This window comes from Erythrolamprus reginae, chromosome 2, assembly GCF_031021105.1.
Source record: "Erythrolamprus reginae isolate rEryReg1 chromosome 2, rEryReg1.hap1, whole genome shotgun sequence".
Taxonomy (NCBI): Eukaryota; Metazoa; Chordata; class Lepidosauria; order Squamata; family Dipsadidae; genus Erythrolamprus; species Erythrolamprus reginae.
Genome location: NC_091951.1, coordinates 170,734,679 through 170,756,720, shown reverse-complemented (window position 1 = coordinate 170,756,720; position 22,042 = coordinate 170,734,679). Strand labels below are relative to the sequence as shown.

The 22,042-nt window shown below is 42.3% G+C and overlaps 2 protein-coding genes across 2 annotated transcripts in view; one reads left to right on the top strand and one right to left on the bottom strand.

Annotated features, from left to right (window-relative positions):
• Nucleotides 1-2,385: 2,385 nt before the first annotated feature.
• Nucleotides 2,386-10,650, bottom strand: ORMDL2 (ORMDL sphingolipid biosynthesis regulator 2). The gene is made up of 4 exons (XM_070740406.1): nucleotides 10,265-10,650; nucleotides 5,966-6,140; nucleotides 5,265-5,416; nucleotides 2,386-4,734 (listed from the first exon to the last, which is right to left on the bottom strand). Exons 2-4 carry the CDS (start codon nucleotides 6,137-6,139, stop codon nucleotides 4,599-4,601), a joined length of 462 nt encoding a protein of 153 aa, XP_070596507.1. The 5' UTR covers nucleotide 6,140; nucleotides 10,265-10,650; the 3' UTR covers nucleotides 2,386-4,598.
• The window catches only part of SARNP (SAP domain containing ribonucleoprotein), an 88,760-nt gene continuing 77,225 nt past the window's right edge, over nucleotides 10,508-22,042 (top strand). Inside the window, exons 1-3 of the mRNA XM_070740404.1 lie at nucleotides 10,508-10,681; nucleotides 11,571-11,670; nucleotides 19,434-19,480. Of these exons, the coding sequence (XP_070596505.1) occupies nucleotides 10,646-10,681; nucleotides 11,571-11,670; nucleotides 19,434-19,480 (183 nt within the window). The 5' untranslated portion in view covers nucleotides 10,508-10,645. The remainder of the gene's footprint in view (nucleotides 10,682-11,570; nucleotides 11,671-19,433; nucleotides 19,481-22,042) is intronic.

Below are 22,042 nucleotides of genomic sequence, written 5' to 3'. Positions count from 1 at the left end.
CCCCCCAGCCCGGCGGTCACCTTTTAAAACAGCCGGGGGACTTCCCAGCAGCCTCCCGAACGCGGAACCCGGAAGTTGTTCGTAACTCGAAAATAGTTCGTAAGAAGAGGCAAATTTTTTCTGAACCCCGGGTTCGTATCACGAGTTGTTCGTAAAACGAGGGGTTCGTATCTTGAGGTACCACTGTATATCCAGTACAGTATACATGCTATAATAGCAAAGTGACATTTCTCAATAGCTGATTTTTTTAAAGTGATCCTTTGATGGTTTGCTCGTCTCCTGCGCAAATAGTTATGGACTCCCTAGGACGCAGAGACGGCCGAAGCGCGAGGCAGGCGTCCTGTATTTCCAGCACCTGACAGTGATGGTGATGAGGGTTTAGGGGCAGAATGATAGCCAGGGCCTTCAGCACTTCCTTTCAGGGGTGATACAGCATTTCCAGTCAGCAATGGGTTAGCATTTCCAGGGCTGAGAGACTCAGAGGAAGAAGATGAGCCACTTCTGGATGCTCAGGTTCGAAAGTCATGTAAAAAACAAGAATGGTTGGCCAGGAGAAGAGTCACTCATGTAGGGCTGCTCTGTAATTGGGTTATGCCCTCACACTATTTAAGGGCGAGGCATGCTCTGCCTTGTTGGAGAAAAACAACGTCATTCTTGGAGGATTCATCTTGTCTTGATTCTTGCATTCGGTTTGGATTTTAAAAGGACATTGTTGGCTTTGCTGATGAGATTTGTTCTTCCAGCTAATTTCTGGAAACTCCATCTGAGCACTCTGGCTACAGCTGGTAATTATGACTGTTCTTATCTTCACTCTGGGATTTTAGCCAACTGATAACACTCCGTTTCGCTTCTCTCTCTGAAAAGACGTTTGGGACGTTTGTCCATATTAAATCCTTTTATTAATTTGAACATTTGTGTGGATCTGATTATTGAGGCTGGCACTGAGTCAGAACAGATCCTTTTTCCAGTGTAAGAATTATGTCGTAGACGTTCACCCTGAAGTGAAACATAAGCAAGCCGATATTTAACTATGTAAATATCTACTCTGATTCCTTTAAAACTTTTACTCAACGGTGTCACCACCCAACATGTGTTTTAAATTAGCTCTCGTGCACAAGAACCCAGCACAAATACAGAGACATTTCTCTCACATGCTCTGCGTGCCCACATGTATTCAATCATGCCACTACGTATCACCAACCCAGGATCAGACCCCTTGACCACCTTTACTCACCAAGGACGCTTGCTTTCGCCGGCAGCTGCAACCTTTCCCGGGAAACCTCTTATTCTCTTGGCCTCTCAGTTCGAAAAGAAGCTAATTCCTGGACATGGAAGCAAGAGAAAACCAGCCACTGGAAAAAACTCCAGTAAGGGCGCCCTGCCAGGTTTCTCCCGTCCTCCAGCCAGGAAAAAAGTTCTCAGGCCCCACGTTGGGCACCAATTTGTAAGAAAAATTCCCCAGACCATGAGAATAAAAGCTAAAATTCTTTATTAATCACGATATATATATCATAGAAACATTTATCAAACATAACATATATCTAACATAACATAAAGATCCTAAAGACGCCAGCATGATAATACCGTATCATACCAGGACCAATTGAAGTCACAGGTATTTTCCCCCGTGTACCTCAAAAGGTAAAGTACCTAACTTCAAGAACCATCTTATATAGTATTTTCATGTCTGGGTTACACCCCCTTCCTCCTGTCCATATATGGGGTTGTCTTGCATCCAATTTCATCATAGTTCCTCGGAACTCTCTAGATTAATCCATCAAGTTGTTGTCCTGCCTTTATGAATGTTTCTTGGCCTAAAAAATAGGATTTCTTCATCTTGATACAGGATGTAAACATGTTTTTGTACATTTTCGCTTTCCTGGCAAGGTCCGCTGTCCAAAAGGTCGGAAGTTTAGTACTCTAATAAGAGTGTTTCGTATCTATCTAGGCCTTAGATGCCTAGATTCTATAGATAATTCTCACATCCAGCCAAGGTAGAAGCCCTTCACCTGAATGGGGCTCTTAGATATATCACCAGACCAATAACAGAACTAAGTTAAACATACCCAAAATTTACTGAGGCTGCAGTCCCGAATAGAAGTTAACTGCCTGCCATTGATAGTCAGGAGAGGCATGATGGCTGATATTGCAAGGTACTTTGCAAGGATCATTCAATGGAGTCTGTTTATATATATAGAGGCAACCTTCATGGACAGGTGTCAATCCCTTTGATTTAAACCAATTAAAGGCAACCGTGAGAAGTTGCCCAGACTTACCTGACTACTATTAATGCCCCTCATTATTGAAGGCATACCAAGATGTCTTGTTTCTCTGATCTGGGAAGTGTTAGCCCAGGTTAAAAACAGCAACACAAGGAGCCCAACGTTTTCTCTTTGGGTTTAATTTTATTGATAAGCTGCTCTAATCAACTCTGAGCAGCATGCATCCCAACTATTGTAAATTGGATTAAAAACATACAGTACACATTTAGAGTAAAATAGCAATAATTACAATGCTTAAAATGGGAGATATAAACTGGAATTTAATTCAACCACTAAGCAAAAGACAATTTCTGGAAGGAACAAATCGTAACATTCCAGCCTCCAAGAGTGTCTCTTTTGAAAGTGTTTCTAAAAACCAGGGTGGAGGGGGCAATTTCGATGCACGGGCAAACACTGTTCCAAAATAGGGGAGTGGGGAGAAATGTCATTCCCCAAAGGTATGAGTTAAAAGATGGACAGAGATCATCAAAATGCTAAATAGCCAATTCGGGAACATTCTGCTTTTAAGTTGGGCTGAGACAAAGCAGGAAAGGGCAGCTTTATTCTGCCTTTTGCCTGCTTTTTCGTGTGAAGGAGCAACTTCTCCAGAGGTGGCTCAAAGCAAGGCAGACAGAAGCCTCCAATCCACAGCAAATTGGGGATTAAAACCAAGAAAAATATAGGGGCTAGTTGCATATTAGAACTTCATAGAAAATGATTTCATCAGTGATGCCTTTGTTACGATTAAGGTTTTAGCCTCAGGTTTTGATTCTATCTGTTCTGTATGTGTCTGGCTGATGGGACATCAATTGGGATGATCACTTAAAAGTAATTACTTCCCCTTTGGGCTTTCAACCCTGGTACAGTGAACTTCAACTGGTGGGGGGGATTCCAGCAATTGAGATTCACACCTCTTAAAGTTGCCCAGTTTGAGAAACCGATTTTCTAGATAATCCTATAAAAGCTGATCTAGTTTGGGAAGTTGCAAACATGATTGCTTTTCATACTAACATAACAGTGACACTTCTAGTTCTTACTGAAGCCTCTTAGCCCTCTTGGATGCTTTCAGTCTTACACATTTATTGGCTACAAGGAATGAGAGAGAACAGAGTACAGTCCCTTGTGGATTTTGAAGCAAATTTAAAACCATTTTAATATTTAGCACAAACTTTGATCAGAAAAAAAATTGCTATAAAGTGTATTTTCTGATAACTATAAGCTTGCGTTTATTTGTTTTTGACTGTCTTTCTTGCTTTTTTAAAAAAGATGGCTATTTAAAATACCAGTGTACAGAATATTCATTTTGTGCTTCAAACCTATTCCCTCGATGTAACATTGGATCACTTTCATGGATGTGTGAAGAAATGAGATTCCTGTAGCCTATAAACAGCAGGTTAAGAAATGTCTGCCCTACAAAAATAAGCACTTTTTTCTAGTACTTTTTTTTTTTACAAACTCGGGAACTATGATGGAAACTAACAGTAAGATTCATGCACAGACTAAATAAGTGATCTACCCTTGTCATTATTTTTTCAGCTTTTTTATGTTGGTAATTTCATGGCATGGGGCTGTGTATACGGCAGGGTTGATAAAAGAACAAAAGCAGTGCAGAACACTGACTAAATATATAATTTAATTTGCATCTTCCAACTTCAATGCTGTGTTAGATTATTCCTCTATAACCGGAAAATCTACTTTATAGTGGGGAGGGAGTAGAGGGGCAGCGTATGAGGGAGTAGTCTATACTTTGCTTTCAACTGGAATGAAAAAAAGTTATGCTAATACGTACCTATCACGTGAGTATTTACAAAATATTATTTGCACAGCTTAGAACCGTAAGTATGAGACCTGACACAGCAGGCTAATTCATTTTCCTGAGTGGAAAAACTCTGGAAATTGAGCAGCACAACCACATTGGGAAAGAGAAAAGGGAAGTTTACAAACCAAAGGGAGGTGGTTTTAAGCAACATTAAATCCCTTCCAGAAAGGGATCCTGGGCTTCCACTACTAAGACCAAAAGCAGGATTTTTTTACACGGGAGAGCTAGAGAACTCACACTCGCATGACAATTCAACTATTGTTTCATTCCATTAGAGAATTCCACCCCTAGTATAGACTAACCACAAGAAAAATGGCACAGATCTCCTGGCCAGAAACATTGAAGAATGCCCCATACTGCTCAGTCATTTGAGCAGTGGCGGCTCGGCTTGCCTCGTCCAGCGAAACCTGGTTCCAGAGAGTCCGAGGTGATGCAACCACAGCTTTGCCCACACTTTCTTGAAACTAGTTTTTCTTTGGAAGAATTGCAATCTCAGCAGTGCCAAGATCTCTTCTGCTTCAATACTTGTTGATGCCGAAGAGACGGACGCCGTGGAACAGGGGTAACTTGGGCAAGAGGACACTCAGGAGTGAAGCGGTGTTGATTATGAAATGCACAGGGTCGTATTTTGTATAAAAGCTGGTTAAAATGTACCTGAAGGATAAAAAATATGCTCGATTAGTTACAGATATGCACTCGAGTCTCTCCAATTTGTTTTTTATCTTACTGTATTTTTCAGAGTATAAGAGTATAACCATTATGAGCTAAGGCTCCCAATTTCAAATGGAGACCATGTTACATAATACATGCTAATAGGAGGCCCAAATTCATACACATTCAAAATGTAACAAATATTAAGAGCTCTGGTGGTGCCGAGGTTAGAATGCAGAACTGCAGACAAACTCTGCCCACAGCCTGGAGTTTGATCCTGACAAAACTCGAGATCGAATCAGCCTTCCGTCCTTCCGAGACTGGTAAAGTGAGGAACCAGATTTTTGGGGTCAATATGCTGACATTGTAATCCACTCAGAGAGGGCTATAAAGCACTGTGAAGCGGTATAGAAATCCAAGTGCTATTTCTATTAATGACTAGTAAAACCAATTAATTAAATTAATAAAACAATTACATCAATTATAGCAGCAATTTTAATAGGAAGCAGGCCTGAGTCATACCCAACACTTACAGAATGATTGGGGAAATGCTTAAGAATTTGCGGGAGGATGTCCATTGTGTGCCGTAGTCAATCTGCTCCCAGTGTGTGAGTAGGCGATCCTTGCCCTGGTCGGGCGTTTCAAAGGGAGTCCCTTTCACTGTATGGAGAAACCAATACATCACCTGGGAAGAACAAAAAGAAAAGGAGTAACATTCTCTTTCTTTCTTTCTCTCCCTCTTTCTTTTTCTAATTCTTTTTTTTCCCTTCCTTTCTTTCTCTTTCTTTCTCTAATTCCCTCCCTCTCTCCCTTCTTTCCTCTCTCTTTTCTTTCTTTCCTTTCTTCTCTTTTCTTTCCTTCCTCCCTCTCTCTTTTCTTTCCTTCCTTCCTCTCTCTTTTCTTTCCTTCCTTCTCTCTTTTCTTTCCTTCCTTTCTTCTCTCTTTTCTTTCCTTCCTTCCTCTCTTTCTTACTTTCCTGAAGTATACAACAGATACAATGGTAACAATATTGACTTCTTGCACTTTTCAGTAAATGTGCAAAATTCACCTAGGGCAAGACTATTTTGGGGGGAAATATTCCTAAATTAATTGTAGAGTAAATGAAACCGATTGGAATTGGAACGTGTCACCTGTGGCAGGCCATACACAGGTGGCTCCCAAGATTAAAAGCTGTATCCTAAATTCTCAGAACATGGCACAACAAATTGGCTAGGAATCAAAGGTTTAGACTTACCAGGTTATGGATAACATTAGTTAGAGTCCAGACCACGGGGACACTGAAGAAGGGAATGCTAAGAAAGATGATATGGAGCACAGCCACAGAAATACTGTAAGCTAACCAAATGCCTCGGCTGTTCATCACCCGCGTGTTGGGATTCATCTCACTGTGGGCTACGCCGACATTCATGCTGTTGAGAAAAGATGTATGTATGTATATATGTAGGCATTAATATATTGGTATAGGCGTGTGAACGCACATCAGAAAACATGAAACCAGCACCCTTTAAATTTGGTAGTTTGAGTTGGGGGAGAACGAACCTGAGCTGTATGGAGCCATATCAAAATAATTAAAATACTGTCTCAGAATCACACAGTTAATCCTTGCACATCCCATAATTTCCTCATAAAACTGGAGTTAACTATTTAACATTTACACGAAACTGCTGGGCGAGATCATCTGACGGCATGGGGTGAGGTATCATCAGTATCTGATGATGATACCGGGCTATACATCTCCACCCCGTGCCAATTCAGTGAAGCGGTGGATGTGATGTGCCGGGAAGCTGTCAGTCTGGATGGGGGCCAATAGGCTCAAGCTCAACGCAGACAAGACCAAATGGCTGTGGGCATTTCCTCCTAAGGATTATTCCATCTGTCCGTCATTGTTTGGGGTGGGGGAGAAACATTGAGGGGGGGGGGGAGAAACAAGGTCCCCAACTTGGGTGTCCAGCTGACCCTTGATCACCATCTCTTGGCTGCGGCCAGGGGGACCTTTGCCCAAGTTTGCCTGGTATACCAATTGTGGCAGTTTTTGGACCAGGAGGCTTTATGCACAGTCACTAAGACTATTGCAACGCGCTCTACATGGGGCTACCCTTGGAGAGTCTTCGGAGACTGCAGATAGACCAGAATGCAGATAGACCAGAATACCTCGATACACCCATTCACCCATATGCTCTGTGAGCTGCACTAGCTACAGATTAGTCTCTGGTCACAATTCAAGTTGTGGGTTATTATCTATAAAGCCGTACATGGCTTAGGGCCAGACTATTTACAGGACCATCTCCTGCCGTATACCTCTGAGAGACCAATAAGTTCGCACAGGGTTGGCCGCCTCCAGGTCCTGTTGACTAAGCAATGAAGGTTGGCAGGGCCATTGGGGACGGCCTTCTATGTGGCCGCCCCAGCTCTATGGAACCAACTCCCCCCTGATGTCCGTACTACTCCCACCCGGCTGGCCTTCCAAAAGGCTATTAAGACCTGGCTTTGCTGGCAGGCCTAGGGGCCATTTTTCATGGTCAAATCATATTGAATGGTATGTATGTCTTGATTGGATTGTAGGTTTTAACTGGGGTTATTGTTTTAATTGATATTTGACTTCTTTTTATTATAAATTGTATTTATATATTGTTGTAAGCTGCCCTGAATCCTTCGGGATTGGGCGGCAGAGAAGTCAAATAAATAATAACAATAACAACAATAGTAATTAAGGCAAGTTGTTAAAATACATGTATGCTAGTTGACAATAATCTTTGATAATGTTCTTTTCTCAAAGAAAAGGCAAGCATCTAAAATTGAACCAGAGCCTTCAGTATATCACCAGTTCAACCCATAGAGGCAATATAAAGCTGGATATCATCATCAGGATCATACCTTATCCTAGGGCTCCACAACCATGGCATCTTTATGACTTGTGGCCCCCAGCTCCCAGAATTCTATGGCTGCCTGGGGAATTCCAGCAATTGAAGTCCACAGATCTTAAAGCTGCCAAGGTTGGACACCCTTGCTTTATTCCACGTTGTAAGATGATCTCATCCAGCAGCCTCTTGCAGATGTAAAACAGTAATGAAAGGGGGTGGGCTAGATCAGCGGCCCCCAGTCCTCTGGGCACCAGAGACTGATTCCATGAAAACAGGGTTGTCCGCAGAGGTGGCATGTTTTGCCTGCGTTCCATAGATGGGACTTTGTTTGCATAGCCTGGGTTCTGGCATGTTGCAGCCCGGAGCCGGTCCATGGACCGCGGATTGGGTACCCCTGGGATAGACCTTTCATGACTATCAACTGGAAAAAGCCCAGAGGAGGGAGTCACTTACTTTTATATCAGAGCCATAACTGCCAGGCAGAACAAAATAAATGGTGATATAATCATTTGCTATTTGCTTAGCCTCTGGTTGCTGATAAGAAGGAACAGCAACACAAATTCGTTGCACCCTGAATCTGTAGACCAAGAAAATTATGCATCTCCCAATGGATTTCATCATCATGACTTCCTTGTAAAGAAAGACACTACCCAAAACACCTATGGTTACTTCATTGCCCCTTCTCCAGTGCAATTGCTTAAAAAATAATCTACTGTGGCATTCTCCATTAAAGGACTATTTTAATGGACATGAACTGCTGTAGAAGGTTGTCTGATAACACAGACAGTCTTGAAGTCGAGAACCTCAGAGCACCAAAATGCCTTGCAATGGTACGTTCACTAGCATTGATGTTAAATGTCTAAAACCCAGCTATGTGTATTTTTTATTATTTCATTGATGATGTTACCTAGTTAGGCTAATGAAATTTCTGCAAGAGAACGAGCAAGCCTAGAGTGCACCAAGAACCCCTCACATTCACTTCTTATCTCAGCCTTCCTCAATCGGAGGTTAGGCCAACATCTTCTAGTCAGGAGGCTGTGTAGCTTAGTAGCTCCGTCCAATGGTGACATTTTTTTTTAATACTACCGGTTCTGTGGGTGTGGCTTGGTGGGCACGGATACTGCAAAATCCTCATTCCCTCCTCACTTCTGGGGGAAGGATATTGCATAATCTCCATTCCCACTCCATTCTGGATCAGCCAGAGGCGGTATTTGCTGGTTCTCCAAACTACTGAAAATATCTGCTACCGGTTCTCCAGAACCTGTCGGAACCTGCTGGATTTTACCTCTGACTCTGTCCCATCTGAAGGGCTGGAAGCTGGGAAAGGGGAGGATATTCTACTTCAGCAGGGATGGTCTATGTTTTGTTATTTTAGAAAGCGCATTGAAAACTTCCTTCCATGTGCAGAAGACCCGGAGGAAGAGTAAAGCAGCAGGCATTTTTCCTCACTTGGTCCCCAACCTCTGTTCTGTGGTCTGGCAATAAACTTCATCATGCCAGCAACCGAGCAAAAGAAACAAACAAAATCTTATCCGTGGGATGCAGGCAGCATCGAAACCATGCACCCTCCAGTTCCTGTTTTACATCTACAAGAGGCAACTGGATAAGATCATCTTACAGAGGTGTCCAACCTTGGTAACTTCAATTGCTAGAATTCCCCAGGCAGCCATGGAATTCTGGGAATTGAGGTCCACCAGTCATAAAGTTGCCAAGGTTGGAGGCCCTTGGGTATGATGATCCTGAACACACTCAAAACCATTGAAATGATGGTAGACTTTAGGAGAAACCCTCCCATCCTACCACCTCTTACAGTATTAGACCACACAGTATCAACATTTGAAATAGAGACCTTCAAATTTCTAGGTTCTAGCACTGGTCACTTAACTTCAAAAACGTCATCAAAAAAGCACAACAAAGAATGTTCTTTCAGCACCAACTCAGGAAGCTCAAACTGCCCAAGGAGCTGCTGATACAGTTCTACAGAGGAATCATTGAGTCTGTCATCTGCACCTCTATAACTGTCTGGTTTGGTGCTGCCACCCAACAAGCCAGATTCAGACTTTTCAGGGGATAATTATAACAATCATTATGTGTTGTACCTCATGATTCTGGACAAATGGATTCTGGACAAACCCTATGACAGTCATTAAGTGTTGCACCTCATATTTCTGGACAAACATATCTTGTCTTTTATGTTCCCTGAGACCATTTGCACCAAAGACAATTTCCTTGTGTGTCCAATCCCATTTGCCCAATAAAGAATTCTATTCTATCATAATATCCAGCTTTATAGCACTACTATGGGATGATTTTGGTGATGTCACCAAGGCTCTGGTTCAACTTTAAACGCTTGCCTTTCTCTGCGGAAAAAGAAGATGGTAAAAAGATTGTTGTCAAACTAGTGCAGGCGTCAGCAAACCCCCACCCCCGGGATGCAGGCAGCACGCGAAACAACGTCCCCTCCGGTCCCCACGGAAAACGTCTCCCCGCGGAATCGGTCCCTGGTGCCGAAAAGATCGCTGGCTGGGGAATTCTGGGAGTTGAAGTCCAAACATCTTCAAGTTGCCAAGGTTGGGAAACACTGGCCTAAAGGATCCTTTTTCCTTCTCTTCTCGCAGCGCCCCCCCCCCCCGCCCCCTCCAGGTCTGCTGCGACCCTCATCAGCTGCCCACCTGACAACTTCCGCGACGGCTCCCGCCGCTCCGACCAGAAGAAAACCCCTGCGGCAGCCTCGGTTTTCCGGGCGCGGGTACGACGCAGTCAGACGGTTCCTAACACCTCCCAGTCTCCACTTCCTCCTCGCCAGTCAGCAGCCGCTCCGGCCGGGCCGCTTCCTTCCTAATGGTGGTTTTTTTCACTTCCCGCCCCTTCTTTCGACCCTGCATCCGGTTCCTTCGGCCGCCAACCAATAGCGAGGGCCGACGTTCGGAAGGGCAGGGTTCGAGCGAGAGCGCGGCTCGGATTGGGCAAGGGACTCGGCGGGGGCGTCGTGGGGGGACGGGGCGGTGTTTTTGCGAGCGGGGAGTTGGATTGTTGAGGGAGGCGACGCTAAGATGGCGGCGGAGACGATTGAGCTGCACAAGTTAAAGGTAGGGGAGGCTGCTCGGGGCGGAGGAGCGTGCCTTTCGCTCGGCCTTCTTCTCCCGCTCGACCGTAGGAAGGAGCTGCTTTATGTTTGGGTGGGTGGGTTAGCGGACGGGCTTCTTTTGTCAACCTTTCCCGAGAGCGCGGGAAAGAGATGCTGGGATTCTCCTCACGCCGCGCATCTGAAGTTTCGTCTCCCGACCCGCACCTGAGCTTTCTTGGTCGCTGGCCTTTCCCTCCCACCCTTCCGTTTTCAGAGAACAGCGCCTCTGCTTTCAACCTTTGGCTTTCGGGAACACTAAACCGCCTGCAAGAAGCGTGCTAAGTAACGTGTTGCTTTTTATCATCTCTCCCCCCCTTTTTTGTTTTTGTTTTGTGATTTTGGTCACAATTCAACAGTTGAGCAAGTTAAATCTTTTTGGGACACAATTCGGGGGGTTGCCTACTTGTCAGGCATAAAAATCAAAGAAAATTGTTAATGTATCATCACTGCGATCTAATACCTTGAAATGATGGGTCCAACTTGAGTTTCTTCATTGACTGATGGGGTGGGGTTTTTTTGAAGAAGTTCTTCAGTTTTCTTGGTTTCAGACTCCCACTGGTTGCTTTTCTTTCAAGGTCACGTTGATGTAAATATTTGAGTGTCACCTGCCTGCAGGAGTGCCAACTCTACAGGTAGACAAGATCAGGAAAACAGTTCCACAGGAAAATTAAAGCTGTGCTTTATTGAAATAGCCTATATAGTAACAGAATCTGGTCTAATTTCTCTGAACGTAGTAGTCTTTTTCCCTTGTTAAATAGGAGGCTTTGGCTTGATTTTTTAGAGCTTTGCTTTAATTTTTATATCTCTATATTGAATCACATGTTTGATTAAATCTTTTCTACTTTTAACAGCTTGCGGAGCTGAAACAGGAGTGTTTAGCCCGAGGTTTGGAGGCAAAAGGAAACAAACAAGATCTCATCAACAGACTCCAGACATATTTAGAACAGCATGGTAGGTTCCTTGGTACTCTTTGGTAACATCTTCCTTGGCTGAAGTGTTCAGTATTTTAATTTGTAGCAGCCGTATTCTGTAAAAAAGATGTTTGTTACAACAAGCAATGTTAACGTATTTGCGTACTTCTAGTGGAGGTGTTACAGGCCTATACCCATTCTTAATTCTTTTTTTCTTTTTGAAACATTTAAATATGTTAAAGGGTTAAATAAAGTTCAGGAGGAAAGTGTTTTTAATAGGAAAGTGAACACAAGAATAAGGGGGCACAATCTGAGGTTAGTTGGGGAAAAGATCAGAAGCAACATGAGAAAATATTATTTTACTGAAAGAGTAGTAGATGCTTGGAACAAACTTCCAGCAGACGTGATTGGTAAATCCATAGTAACTGAATTTAAACATGCTTGGGATAAACATTTATTATTATTATTATTATTATTATTATTATTATTATTATTTAATTAAATTTGTATGCTGCCCCTCTCCGTAGACTCAGGGCGGCTCACAGCAATATTAAAAAACAATGTAAAATACAAATCTAATATTTAAAAAAGTAAAAACCCATAATTAAAAAAATGTACACACAACATACCATACATAAACTATATAGGCCTGGGGAAGATGTCTCAATTCCCCCATGCCTGATGGCAGAGATGGGTCTTAAGGAGTTTACGAAAGGCAAGGAGGGTGGGGGCAATCTTAATCTCCGGGAGGAGCTGGTTCCAGAGGGTCGGTGCTGCCACAGAGGAGGTTCTTCCCCGGGGTCCCGCCAGACTACATTGTTTAGTCGAGGGAACCCGGAGAAGGCCAACTCTGTGGGGCCTAACTGGTCGCTGGGATTCGTGCGGCAGAAGGCGGTCCTGGAGATATTCTGGTCCGATGCCATGAAGGGCTTTATAGGTCATAACCAACACTTTGAATTGTGACCGGAAACTGATCGGCAACCAATGCAGACTGCGGAGTGTTGGTGACACATGGGCATACCTAGGGAAGCCCATGATTGCTCTCACAGCTGCATTCTGCACGATCTGAAGTTTCCGAATACTTTTCAAAGGTAGCCCCATGTAGAGAGCATTACAGTAGTCGAACCTCAAGGTGATGAGGGCATGAGTGACTGTGAGCAGTGACGCCCGGTCCAGATAGGGCTGCAACTGGTGCACCAGGCGAACCTGGGCAAACGCGAGATTCTGCAATCAAGGCGGCATGGTACGTGCATCTTGCCGCCTTGTGCACCACTTTGTAAGTCTTAATATGAGTTCTTACAAGTGTTCGATTGGATTCGGACTTACTCTTCCCCCCTCGCCACAGCTGAAAGATGGTTCTCTAATGTAAGCTGTGGATCGAGGACGCCCAAGTTGCGGACCCTCTCTGAGGGGGTCAGTAATTCCCCCCTCCAGGGTAATGGACAGAAGATGGAATTATCCTTGGGAGGCAAAATCCACAGCCACTCCATCTTATCAGGGTTGAGTTTGAATCTGTTGACACCCATCCAGACCCTAACAACCTCCAGGCACTGGCACATCACTTCCACTGCTTCGTTGACTGGACATGGGGTGGAGATGCACAGCTGGGTATTATCAGTGTACTGATGATACCTCACCCCATGCCCCTGGATGATCTCGCCAAGCGGTTTCATGTAGATATTAAATAGCGGGGGGAGAGGACCGACCCTGAGGTACCCCACAAGGGAGAAGCCTAGAGGTCGACCTCTGACCTCCCAGTAACACCGACTGCGACTGACCGGAGAGGTAGGAGGAGAACCACTGAAGGACAGTGCCTCCCCTTCCCAACCCCTCCATCCGGCGCAGAAGGATACCATGGTCGATAGTATTGAAAGCTGCTGAGAGGTCAAGAAGCACCAGGACAGAGAATAAACCCCTGTCCTGGGCCTGCCAGAGATCATCCATCAATGCGACCAAAGCAGTTTCTGTGCTGTACTGGGGCCTGAATCCTGACTGCTGAGGGCCTAGATAATTGGCTTCTTCAAAGGATCACTGGAGCTGGAGCGCCACCACCTTCTCAACAACCTTCCCCATAAAGGGAAGGTTGGGGACTGGATGATAGTTGTTGAGAATGGCTGGGTCCAGGGAAGGCTTCTTGAGGAGGGGGTGCACAAGTGCCTCCTTGTAAGGAGCCGGAAAGGACCCCCTCCCCAAAGAAGCGTTGACAATCTCCTGGACCCAGCTCTGTGTCACCTCCCTGCTGGCCGAAACCAGGCAGGAGGGACACGGATCCAGTAAACAGGTGGCGGAACTCACAGCTCCAATGGCCATGTCCACTTCATCAGGTGTCACCAGATCAAACTCTTCCCAGACAGATGGACAAGTACGGGCCCCAGTCACCTCGTTGTCAGTCGACTGTGTTATCCAATCGGAGTCGAGGTTCACCCGGATCTGAGCGATTTTATCAGTGAAAAATGAGTTAAAGTCCTCGGCACTACTCTGCAAGGGCTCCCCAACTCCCCCCCGGTTAAGAAGGGAGCGGGTCGCCCTAAACAGAGCGGCCGGGCGAGATTCTGCTGATGCAATAAAGGCGGCATGGTACATGCATCTTGCCGCCTTGAGCACCACTTTGTAAGTCTTAATATGAGCTCTTACAAGTGTTCGATTGGATTCGGACTTACTCTTCCTCCATCTCTTTTCTAGACATCTCTTCTGGCGTTTCAACTCCCGGAGCTCCTCGTTGAACCGTGGAGCTCTACGGGGTCTAGTGCCATGGAGAGGTCGCAACGGCGCAATCCGGTCAAGAGCCTCCGCTGTAGCCTTGTTCCAGGCCTCAGCAAGAGACTCTGCCGAACTGTGGACGAGTGCATCTGGAATAATCCCAAGCGCCCTCTGAAAGCCCTCTGGGGCGGAACCACCTAGTTGGTTCCGTCTCCCTGCGGGGAAGGATTGGAAGCAGGAAGTCAAGCCGCAATAGAAAATGGTCTGACCATGACAAAGGCAACATTTCTAAGCCCCTTAGTCTCAGACCATTACTCAATTGCTCAGAGAGGAATACCATCTCGGGTGCATGACCCCCTCGTGAGTCGGACCCTGTACTACTTGAGTCAGGTCCATGGCTGTCATGGTGGTCATGAATTCCTGCGCTAGCCCAGAGGTTTCGCCGAGTGACGGTCGGTTAAAGTCCCCCAAGACAATAAGTCTGGGGGAACCCCACCGCCAGCCCGGCTACCTCCTCGAGCAGCAAAAGTAGGGCTGTTGACACGCATCTTGGAGGCAGGTACGTGATCAACAAGCCCACCTGAACCCCTAAGTCCAACTTCACCAGGAGGGACTCACAACCCACAATCTCTGGAGCAACGAGTCTACGCAGGCAAAAAGTCTCCCTGGCTATGATAGCCACTCCTCTCCCCCCCTTCCCTGGGGTCAAGGCTGATGCCATATCTGAAACCTGGCTGGGCAAATTTCAGAGAGAGGAACTCCTCCCTCTGGGCCCAGCCAGGTTTCAGTCACGCATGCCAGGTAGGCCTCCTCATCCAGGATCAAATCCCGGATGAGGAGAGCTTTATTTACCACCGACCTGGCATTGAGTAGCAGTAGCCTGAGCCTAGGGCCAGAATTACACTCGTTACTAGTACCCTGGGTTGAGCTCACGAAGCCGGAAAAAGGGATCGCTATTAAGCAGCGATCTCTCCTTTCCCTGGAACGGCTAGCTCCATGGTTCCCGCCATATCTGCCTCTCCCCAGCAAGACCGGAATATTCTGACCCTCTGCCACCCCAGAGATAGGTGTCCCCTCCCCTCCTGCCTCTCCAGCATCAGGTGTGCCAAGTATATCATTCATACCATATCCATTTCCTTCATCCACACTATTGTCCCGCCCACCCCACCCATCCCACCTACCCCCATTCAATCCACTCCATTCATTCCAATAATCATAAGCATCCATCCTTAAAAGAACCCCCCAATAATTAATAAAAAATATAGATTAATTAAAACACTAATTAATTAGCTAATGGAATATAGATAATTATATTAAGTCCAATCCCGCTAAAATCAATTAAATTAATATAGCAATATGTTCACTTAATTAATATAGCAATAAAGTGCAATAAAAGAGACAGGTTGAGTCAGTTTGCAGCACTGTCCACCCTAACATAAAATACAGGAAAGAGTATAAGGTCAGACTAGATGGACCATTAGGTCTTTTTCTGCCATCAATCTTCCATTTTTCTATGTTTCTTAACTCCAGAACAGAAGTAAAATAGTTTCATGAAGAACGGCATAATGAGACAAAGATGATGGTGGCAGCTGCATCCTTAAGAATTGTGCTCAATAGGGATTGCTTGCTAGTATGATTAGAGCCTATGACAAATGCTTATTTTTTCAGTAGGAAGAACATTTTTCTTTGTAGCTTAATCTTGGAATCTCCAGTCTGGTGCCTTTGACAGCTCTTTTGACTATTCCTAGAGTTCTGTGTTCTACCTGATATATTTTTACTAATCATTGCAGCTTTTTATAATTTGGGTAGCTTTCCAAGCTGCCGTAGTGTCCAAGTATTGATTTAATTTTAATATCTATGGAGATTCTTAGCCATCCAGGTCATTGTTATCCCAAAGGTGTTTTTTTTTAAAGGCAACTGGACTTTTCTTCTCATCCAAGAAGGTTCTTCAGCTCTGATTGGATGGTGGGAAATAGAAGGATTTATATTCCTTGCAAACACTCATTATTTGCATTCTTTTAGAGAGTTGCTGAGGCCACATAGAGGTTTATCTGGGTTTTCTTTCAAAATCTGATTTGAAAGGGTCAAAGAGACTATCTACCGTATGTCAAAATTGAACAGCCCTCTCTCAATAGAGGGGAGGGATATGACATCTAGTTCCAGTCTATAATATAGTCCTGTCAACAGTTCCAAGAATGTTCCACACCCATTTGCACTACTCAGGTGACCCTGAGGACAGAGATAAACCTCCAAGTAGCATCAATTCTCTAAAAGAATGCAAATGACCAGCTGTTTGCAAGGAATATAAATCTTTCCATTCTAAATTTGACCTTTAAGTAATTGGAAACTAAAGTTGAAGTGAAGAAAAATAAATGGACATTTATCCAGGGGAACGATGTGATTTTTGTATGTGAAGGGCAAATAACTCAGCTGAATTTTTCAAAAAAATAACAGAGAGGTAAGTGTATTCTAGGGTTATTGGCAAAGATGCCTGGATTCAGGTTACTGCCCATGGAAAAATTATCTATATCATGCTTGAATTCTTAATTGTGGGTAGAAGGATCTACAGCCTAGATAGTTTAACAACTAGTTTAAGAAATTTGATCAAAATGATCAAGCATATTTAATAATACAGGTTCGGGGGGGGAGCAATATTGTTGCTGCACGAAGGGATGGCTTAATTCAAAAGATATGGTAGGCTGACTCTATATGTATCATTTAATTAAAACAGCATCCAGATTAATATACTTTAAAGAACATAGATTAAAAATAAAATCTACACTGCTCAAGAAAATAAAGGGACCACTTAAACAACACAATATAACTCCAAGTAAATCAAACTTCTGTGAAATCAAACTGTCCACTTAAGGAAACAACACTGATTGACAATCAATTTCACATGCTGTTGTGCACATTCAACTTTGTACAGAACAAAGTATTGAATGAGAATATTCATTCATTCAGATCTGGGATGCGTTATTTGTGTGTTCCCTTTATTTTTTGGAGCAGTATACATTAAGTTAAAATTATATTCTTTATTTTGCAAGCGGTATTTATTTTTAAGTAGCATTAATGCAATTCAAAACCATACTACATTTTTCCATTCAGTCAAAACACAGATCCTCATTCAGTGACAACCTTGACATTTGCAGGTTGGTAAAGCCAAGGAAAACTGAAATAAGGTCATAAGAACGGTCTCAGTTTCACTTAGTAACTATCTCACTTAACAACTTTGATGCCGGTTCCAATTGGCGTCACTAAATAAGGACTATCTGTATCTTTGTTAGTACAGATTTATACAACAATAATATTATTGATTAGCCATTAGGCCATATTAGAGTACAAGATGTAAACACAGATCAGTAATAAGGCCATATGTTCAAAAATAGAATAAAAAGATGTAAAAGAAAATGTAAATCATTCCATGTCACCTCCCTAAAATGTACAAATATACACAATTTCAGTATAAATAAAATAAACATGGATGATCTACTCACTATAATAGTTGTTGCAGATCATGTTCCTCCGCAACAACACCACTGAACAAGCTGAATGCTGAGATAAATGTTGAAGGGACATAAATATGATTCTAATGTACATAGATACAGGCTGTTATCTATAGAATTTATAGAATTTATTGTCATTATCTCTTTGTGGTTGTAAAGAGAACTAACTTCAAAGGAGATATCTAATATTGGATTGATCTCCAGAGGAGAAATCAAGGAGGAGCTGAGTTTTGATGTTGCTATGCTGACAAAAAAAATCTGGCCAACTCTGACACTGATTTGTCTCCATTAAAGTGCTGAGCCCCTCCCCCCACCCAAATATTCCTCCTTTTATGGTCTCCAATACTGACATCTGAGATTTAGGAATAATCATATTTCTGATAATTTGCATAAAATATAATTGAATGATTTATGTTCTAAAAGTGAGCACTAAAAAAAACAATGAAGAACACACTAGCTAAAAAACGTCTATATATTTACCTGTATATTTTAAACAATATGCCAAATATGTTTCTGCTGTTCTAGATGTTTTGCAACACAGGTTTGGGTCAGTAAATGGGATTTTTTGATCTAATAAATTTAGATACATATATCACATCAAAATATAACTTAATATGATTTGACCAAGTTCCCTTTCTCACATCTTAGTACAAGCCACAGAATATCTAAGCATCAAACTGGTTTTGGCTTGTTCAAACGAAAACAAACTAATCAAATAGATTTGCTCTTAACTAAATAATATGGGAGTGTGGTGGCTTCCATGTTAGGACACAGGGCTGGCAATTGGCAGGCTTTTGTTCAAGACTTGGTTACTGCCCCGTAGCTCTATTATTGGCTCCTGCCAACTCAGCAGGAAAGTGTACAACTGCGAGTAGATAGATGGGTACCATGTTAATGGGCAACTTTACAAGGACCTGAAAGGAGCCCGCAACTAGGCATCTTCTGGGCAACTCAGAAGTGCCTCGGTACTTTTGACATGAGAGTGAGTGAGCTAAACTGTAGAATAACTGCTTTCATTTTTTAAAAATGTCAAAGTCACTCCATTGTATAATAAATATAAGAAAATGTAGAAATAACAAATATTGTATGGCCAACACAATAAATCAGTTATCAGTGCAGTTGTTGAAATGTTAGGCGAGAATTGAAAAGAGAATATTGGTCAAAAGGTTTTTATTTAATGATAGAAGCCCTAAACTGTACAAGCCTTCCCATATGTACTGCATATACATTAGTATTACAGTTCAATTTACTATTTCTACTTTGAGTGTTTTGAATAAGATAAATATTTTAAAACTGAAAAATATATTGAAGTGGAGACAGAATAATATTAAACATCTAGGGCAGACCACAGAGCGGTACTGGAACCAGACTGTAAGTTGTGGGTAAGCGAGTGACAGTTCCATCTGTGCATGCACAGGATTTAGGTTCTGCATAAAACCATTCCGCCCGACCCCAAGCCTGTGGAAAAATTGTGTTCCATAAAACCAGTTCCTTGTGCCAGAAAGGTTAGGGACAACATATTTAAGTTGCAATATGTCTTTGATTTGTAATTAAAAATATTTTAATTAATAACTTCATTTCCCTTTGAATTATTTAGCTGAGGAAGAGGCAAATGAAGAAGATGTTTTGGGAGAAGAAACAGAGGTAAATCTATGTCACACTACTATGGCATCAATTCTTTAATCATGTAACAGTGGATTGATTTGTATAGGAATATGCTGTAAATGCTACATAATTTGTGTTAGCAGAATTCCTGTTCATCAAGAATTTATTTTTGTTTCATCAAGGAGATCATTTTACTTTCCATTTCTTTGATACCTGAAAAGCTTGATTAAGTGTCCTTTATATTATCTTTAAGTGAAGTAAACTTAACCTGCAAATAACTTAGAATATTTTTATAACAATTATTTAGAGGTTCATATCAAATGTGTTGTTTCCAGTACTAGTTTTAGATTACCATAGTATTAATTGCTTTATTTTTAAAATGTATAATACTGTTCAATAACAGTTTGGAAACATACTGTCTGTTGGATTTGCTGAGCCCCTGGACATTGATTATGAAGATTCAAATAGTATTCTAGATATTTCTTGTTACTTGAGCCTGAAAAGGTCCTTTTTCATGTTGCCATGTACTGTATTTTGAGAGTCAGGAAAGTCTACAGAGTAGTCTGGTTGCCAGAAGTATACCTTTCCCTTAATGTGACTGCAGGTGTCTTGTTAAACTGGATTGTGACCACCTGTAATCTGAGGGCATATATCAATACAGTATCTGATTTTTTAAAAATATGAATGATACTGTGCTTCAATGGTTAGAAGGCCTGTTGGTATTTTAGCATAGGTCATTTTAACTTTTATATTTGATTGTGTTTACTAATTTGGGTGAAATATCACTACATATTGTTAGGTCAGGGGTTTGCAATCTTAAACGATCAAAGAGCCACTTAGGCCAATTTCCCAAAGAACGAGTGCCACAAAACCTGGGTGAGCATGGCCAGCTGAATGTCACTCATTCCTACCCATTCACATGACCCTCCCCCCACCATACCTACTCAGGTTTTGTGGCTCCCCATGTTTTCTTTTCTATGTGAAATAGGTACCTCCCTCTCTCATTTCTCCCTCCCTCTCCTCTCTCCATCTATCATTCTCTCCAATCTCTCTTTATCTCCCTCTCCTCCCGCCCTCTCATCTTTCTCTCATCTGTCTTTTAATTTCTCTATCTTCCTATCACCATCTCTCGCTCTTCTTTCTCTTTTTCTATCCCCCTTCTCTCTCTCTTTGTGTGTGTGTGTGTGTGTGTGTGTGTGTGTGTGTGTAACACTCTCACTCTGCCATTGTCTCCCAGCCCTTTTTGCTAGAGGCAACAGCAAATATACCACAATGAAGGCAGAATGCCATTTCTGCACAAAGGCAAGTAGAGGTGCGCTTCATTCCCGCACTAAGGCTCTGGCCCTGCCACTGCTGTGGCAGGATGATGGCTCTTTCATCCCTCTGCTGCGAGTGACAGCGGCCCAAAGAGCCGCATGCAGTTCTAAAGCCGCAGGTTGAAGACTCCTGTGCTAGGCATATGCTATCTGCTAAATGTTAATATTTTTAAATGATGTAATTTTATGAATGCTTTTGTTCTTTTTATAAGTGTGTTGGGAGTCATAACAAACAACAGCGTATTAGAATCCATATAGCCTAACTGTTTCTAGGCGATATGGATTATAATAGGAAACAAATCAGTACAGTAAAATATTCCTTTTTGCTCAGAAACTGACTAGTTTATGTCTCTTCAGTAACTGATTCTAATGGAGGGGGGGGGGGAATTGAAATGTTTGAAAACACAGTTTAAACTGCTTCCAATCTGTTTTGAAAATTGATTTAGGTTTAGCTGTTAACTCCTTATAACTTCCATATTAATAGTTTAAAAAGTTTTACTTTTATGTAAAATATTTGTAACCACTATTAGAAAGGGCTCCAAAAGTATTAATGAGGAATAAGCTAAAATGGCATTACATTTTTTGTTCTTTATAAATGTTATATATATTATGCTCTAAAATAAAAAGAAACTAATGCAGAAATGTGATTTATTTTAAATAATCACATTCTTTTAATGTGCATAATCTTTCTGTTCCTGGTCGTGGAAATAAGATAGTTCATTATGAATTTGGAATGTTATTCCTCACATGATTCATTACTCCCCCTGTTCTGTCCCCACATATTCTTGGGATATTGCTATATGGCCCATACTTTCATGTATGTCTTCCTAAAGTAGGCAAATAAGATTCCAGTTGGGTTGACGGGGCCTAATTCTGTTATTGTTGCTGGCTGCTGGTGGGTGTGCCTAGCTCGGGAATATTTCACCCCCGGAAAAGATATAATATAGATAAAAGGAGGGGAAAGAAGCCAAGAGAAAGGGATAAAAGGATAAACAGAAAATCAATACAAACTGGAATAGTAGAGAGATTAAGAGATAATGGTTAAAAAAAGAAAAGATTAAGGAGGGAGGAAGAAATCTAGGTTTTGTAGGGGTAGGTATAAATAGGATTTACCGTAATTGAATAGTACTAGTATTAAAAATCTGTTATTGGAAAAATTGTTTCTTTTATGTATGTTAAAGTGAAAATAGATTTTAAAAATGATAGATGTTATAAAGAGTAAAATATTTCTAAAGATAAAATGGAAAAAAGGAAATGGGATTAATCTTGATTGTAAAATGAATGA

Excerpts from the sequence above, each read along its gene's own strand:
- ORMDL2 (XM_070740406.1), bottom strand. The coding sequence starts at position 6,139 with ATGAATGTCGGCGTAGCCCACAGTGAGATGAATCCCAACACGCGGGTG. Across the intron at positions 5,417-5,965 it reads CTAATGTTATCCATAACCTG|GTGATGTATTGGTTTCTCCA; the intron begins GTAAGTCTAAAC and ends TGTTCTTCCCAG. Across the intron at positions 4,735-5,264 it reads AGCATTTCCCCAATCATTCT|GTACATTTTAACCAGCTTTT; the intron begins GTAAGTGTTGGG and ends TTTATCCTTCAG.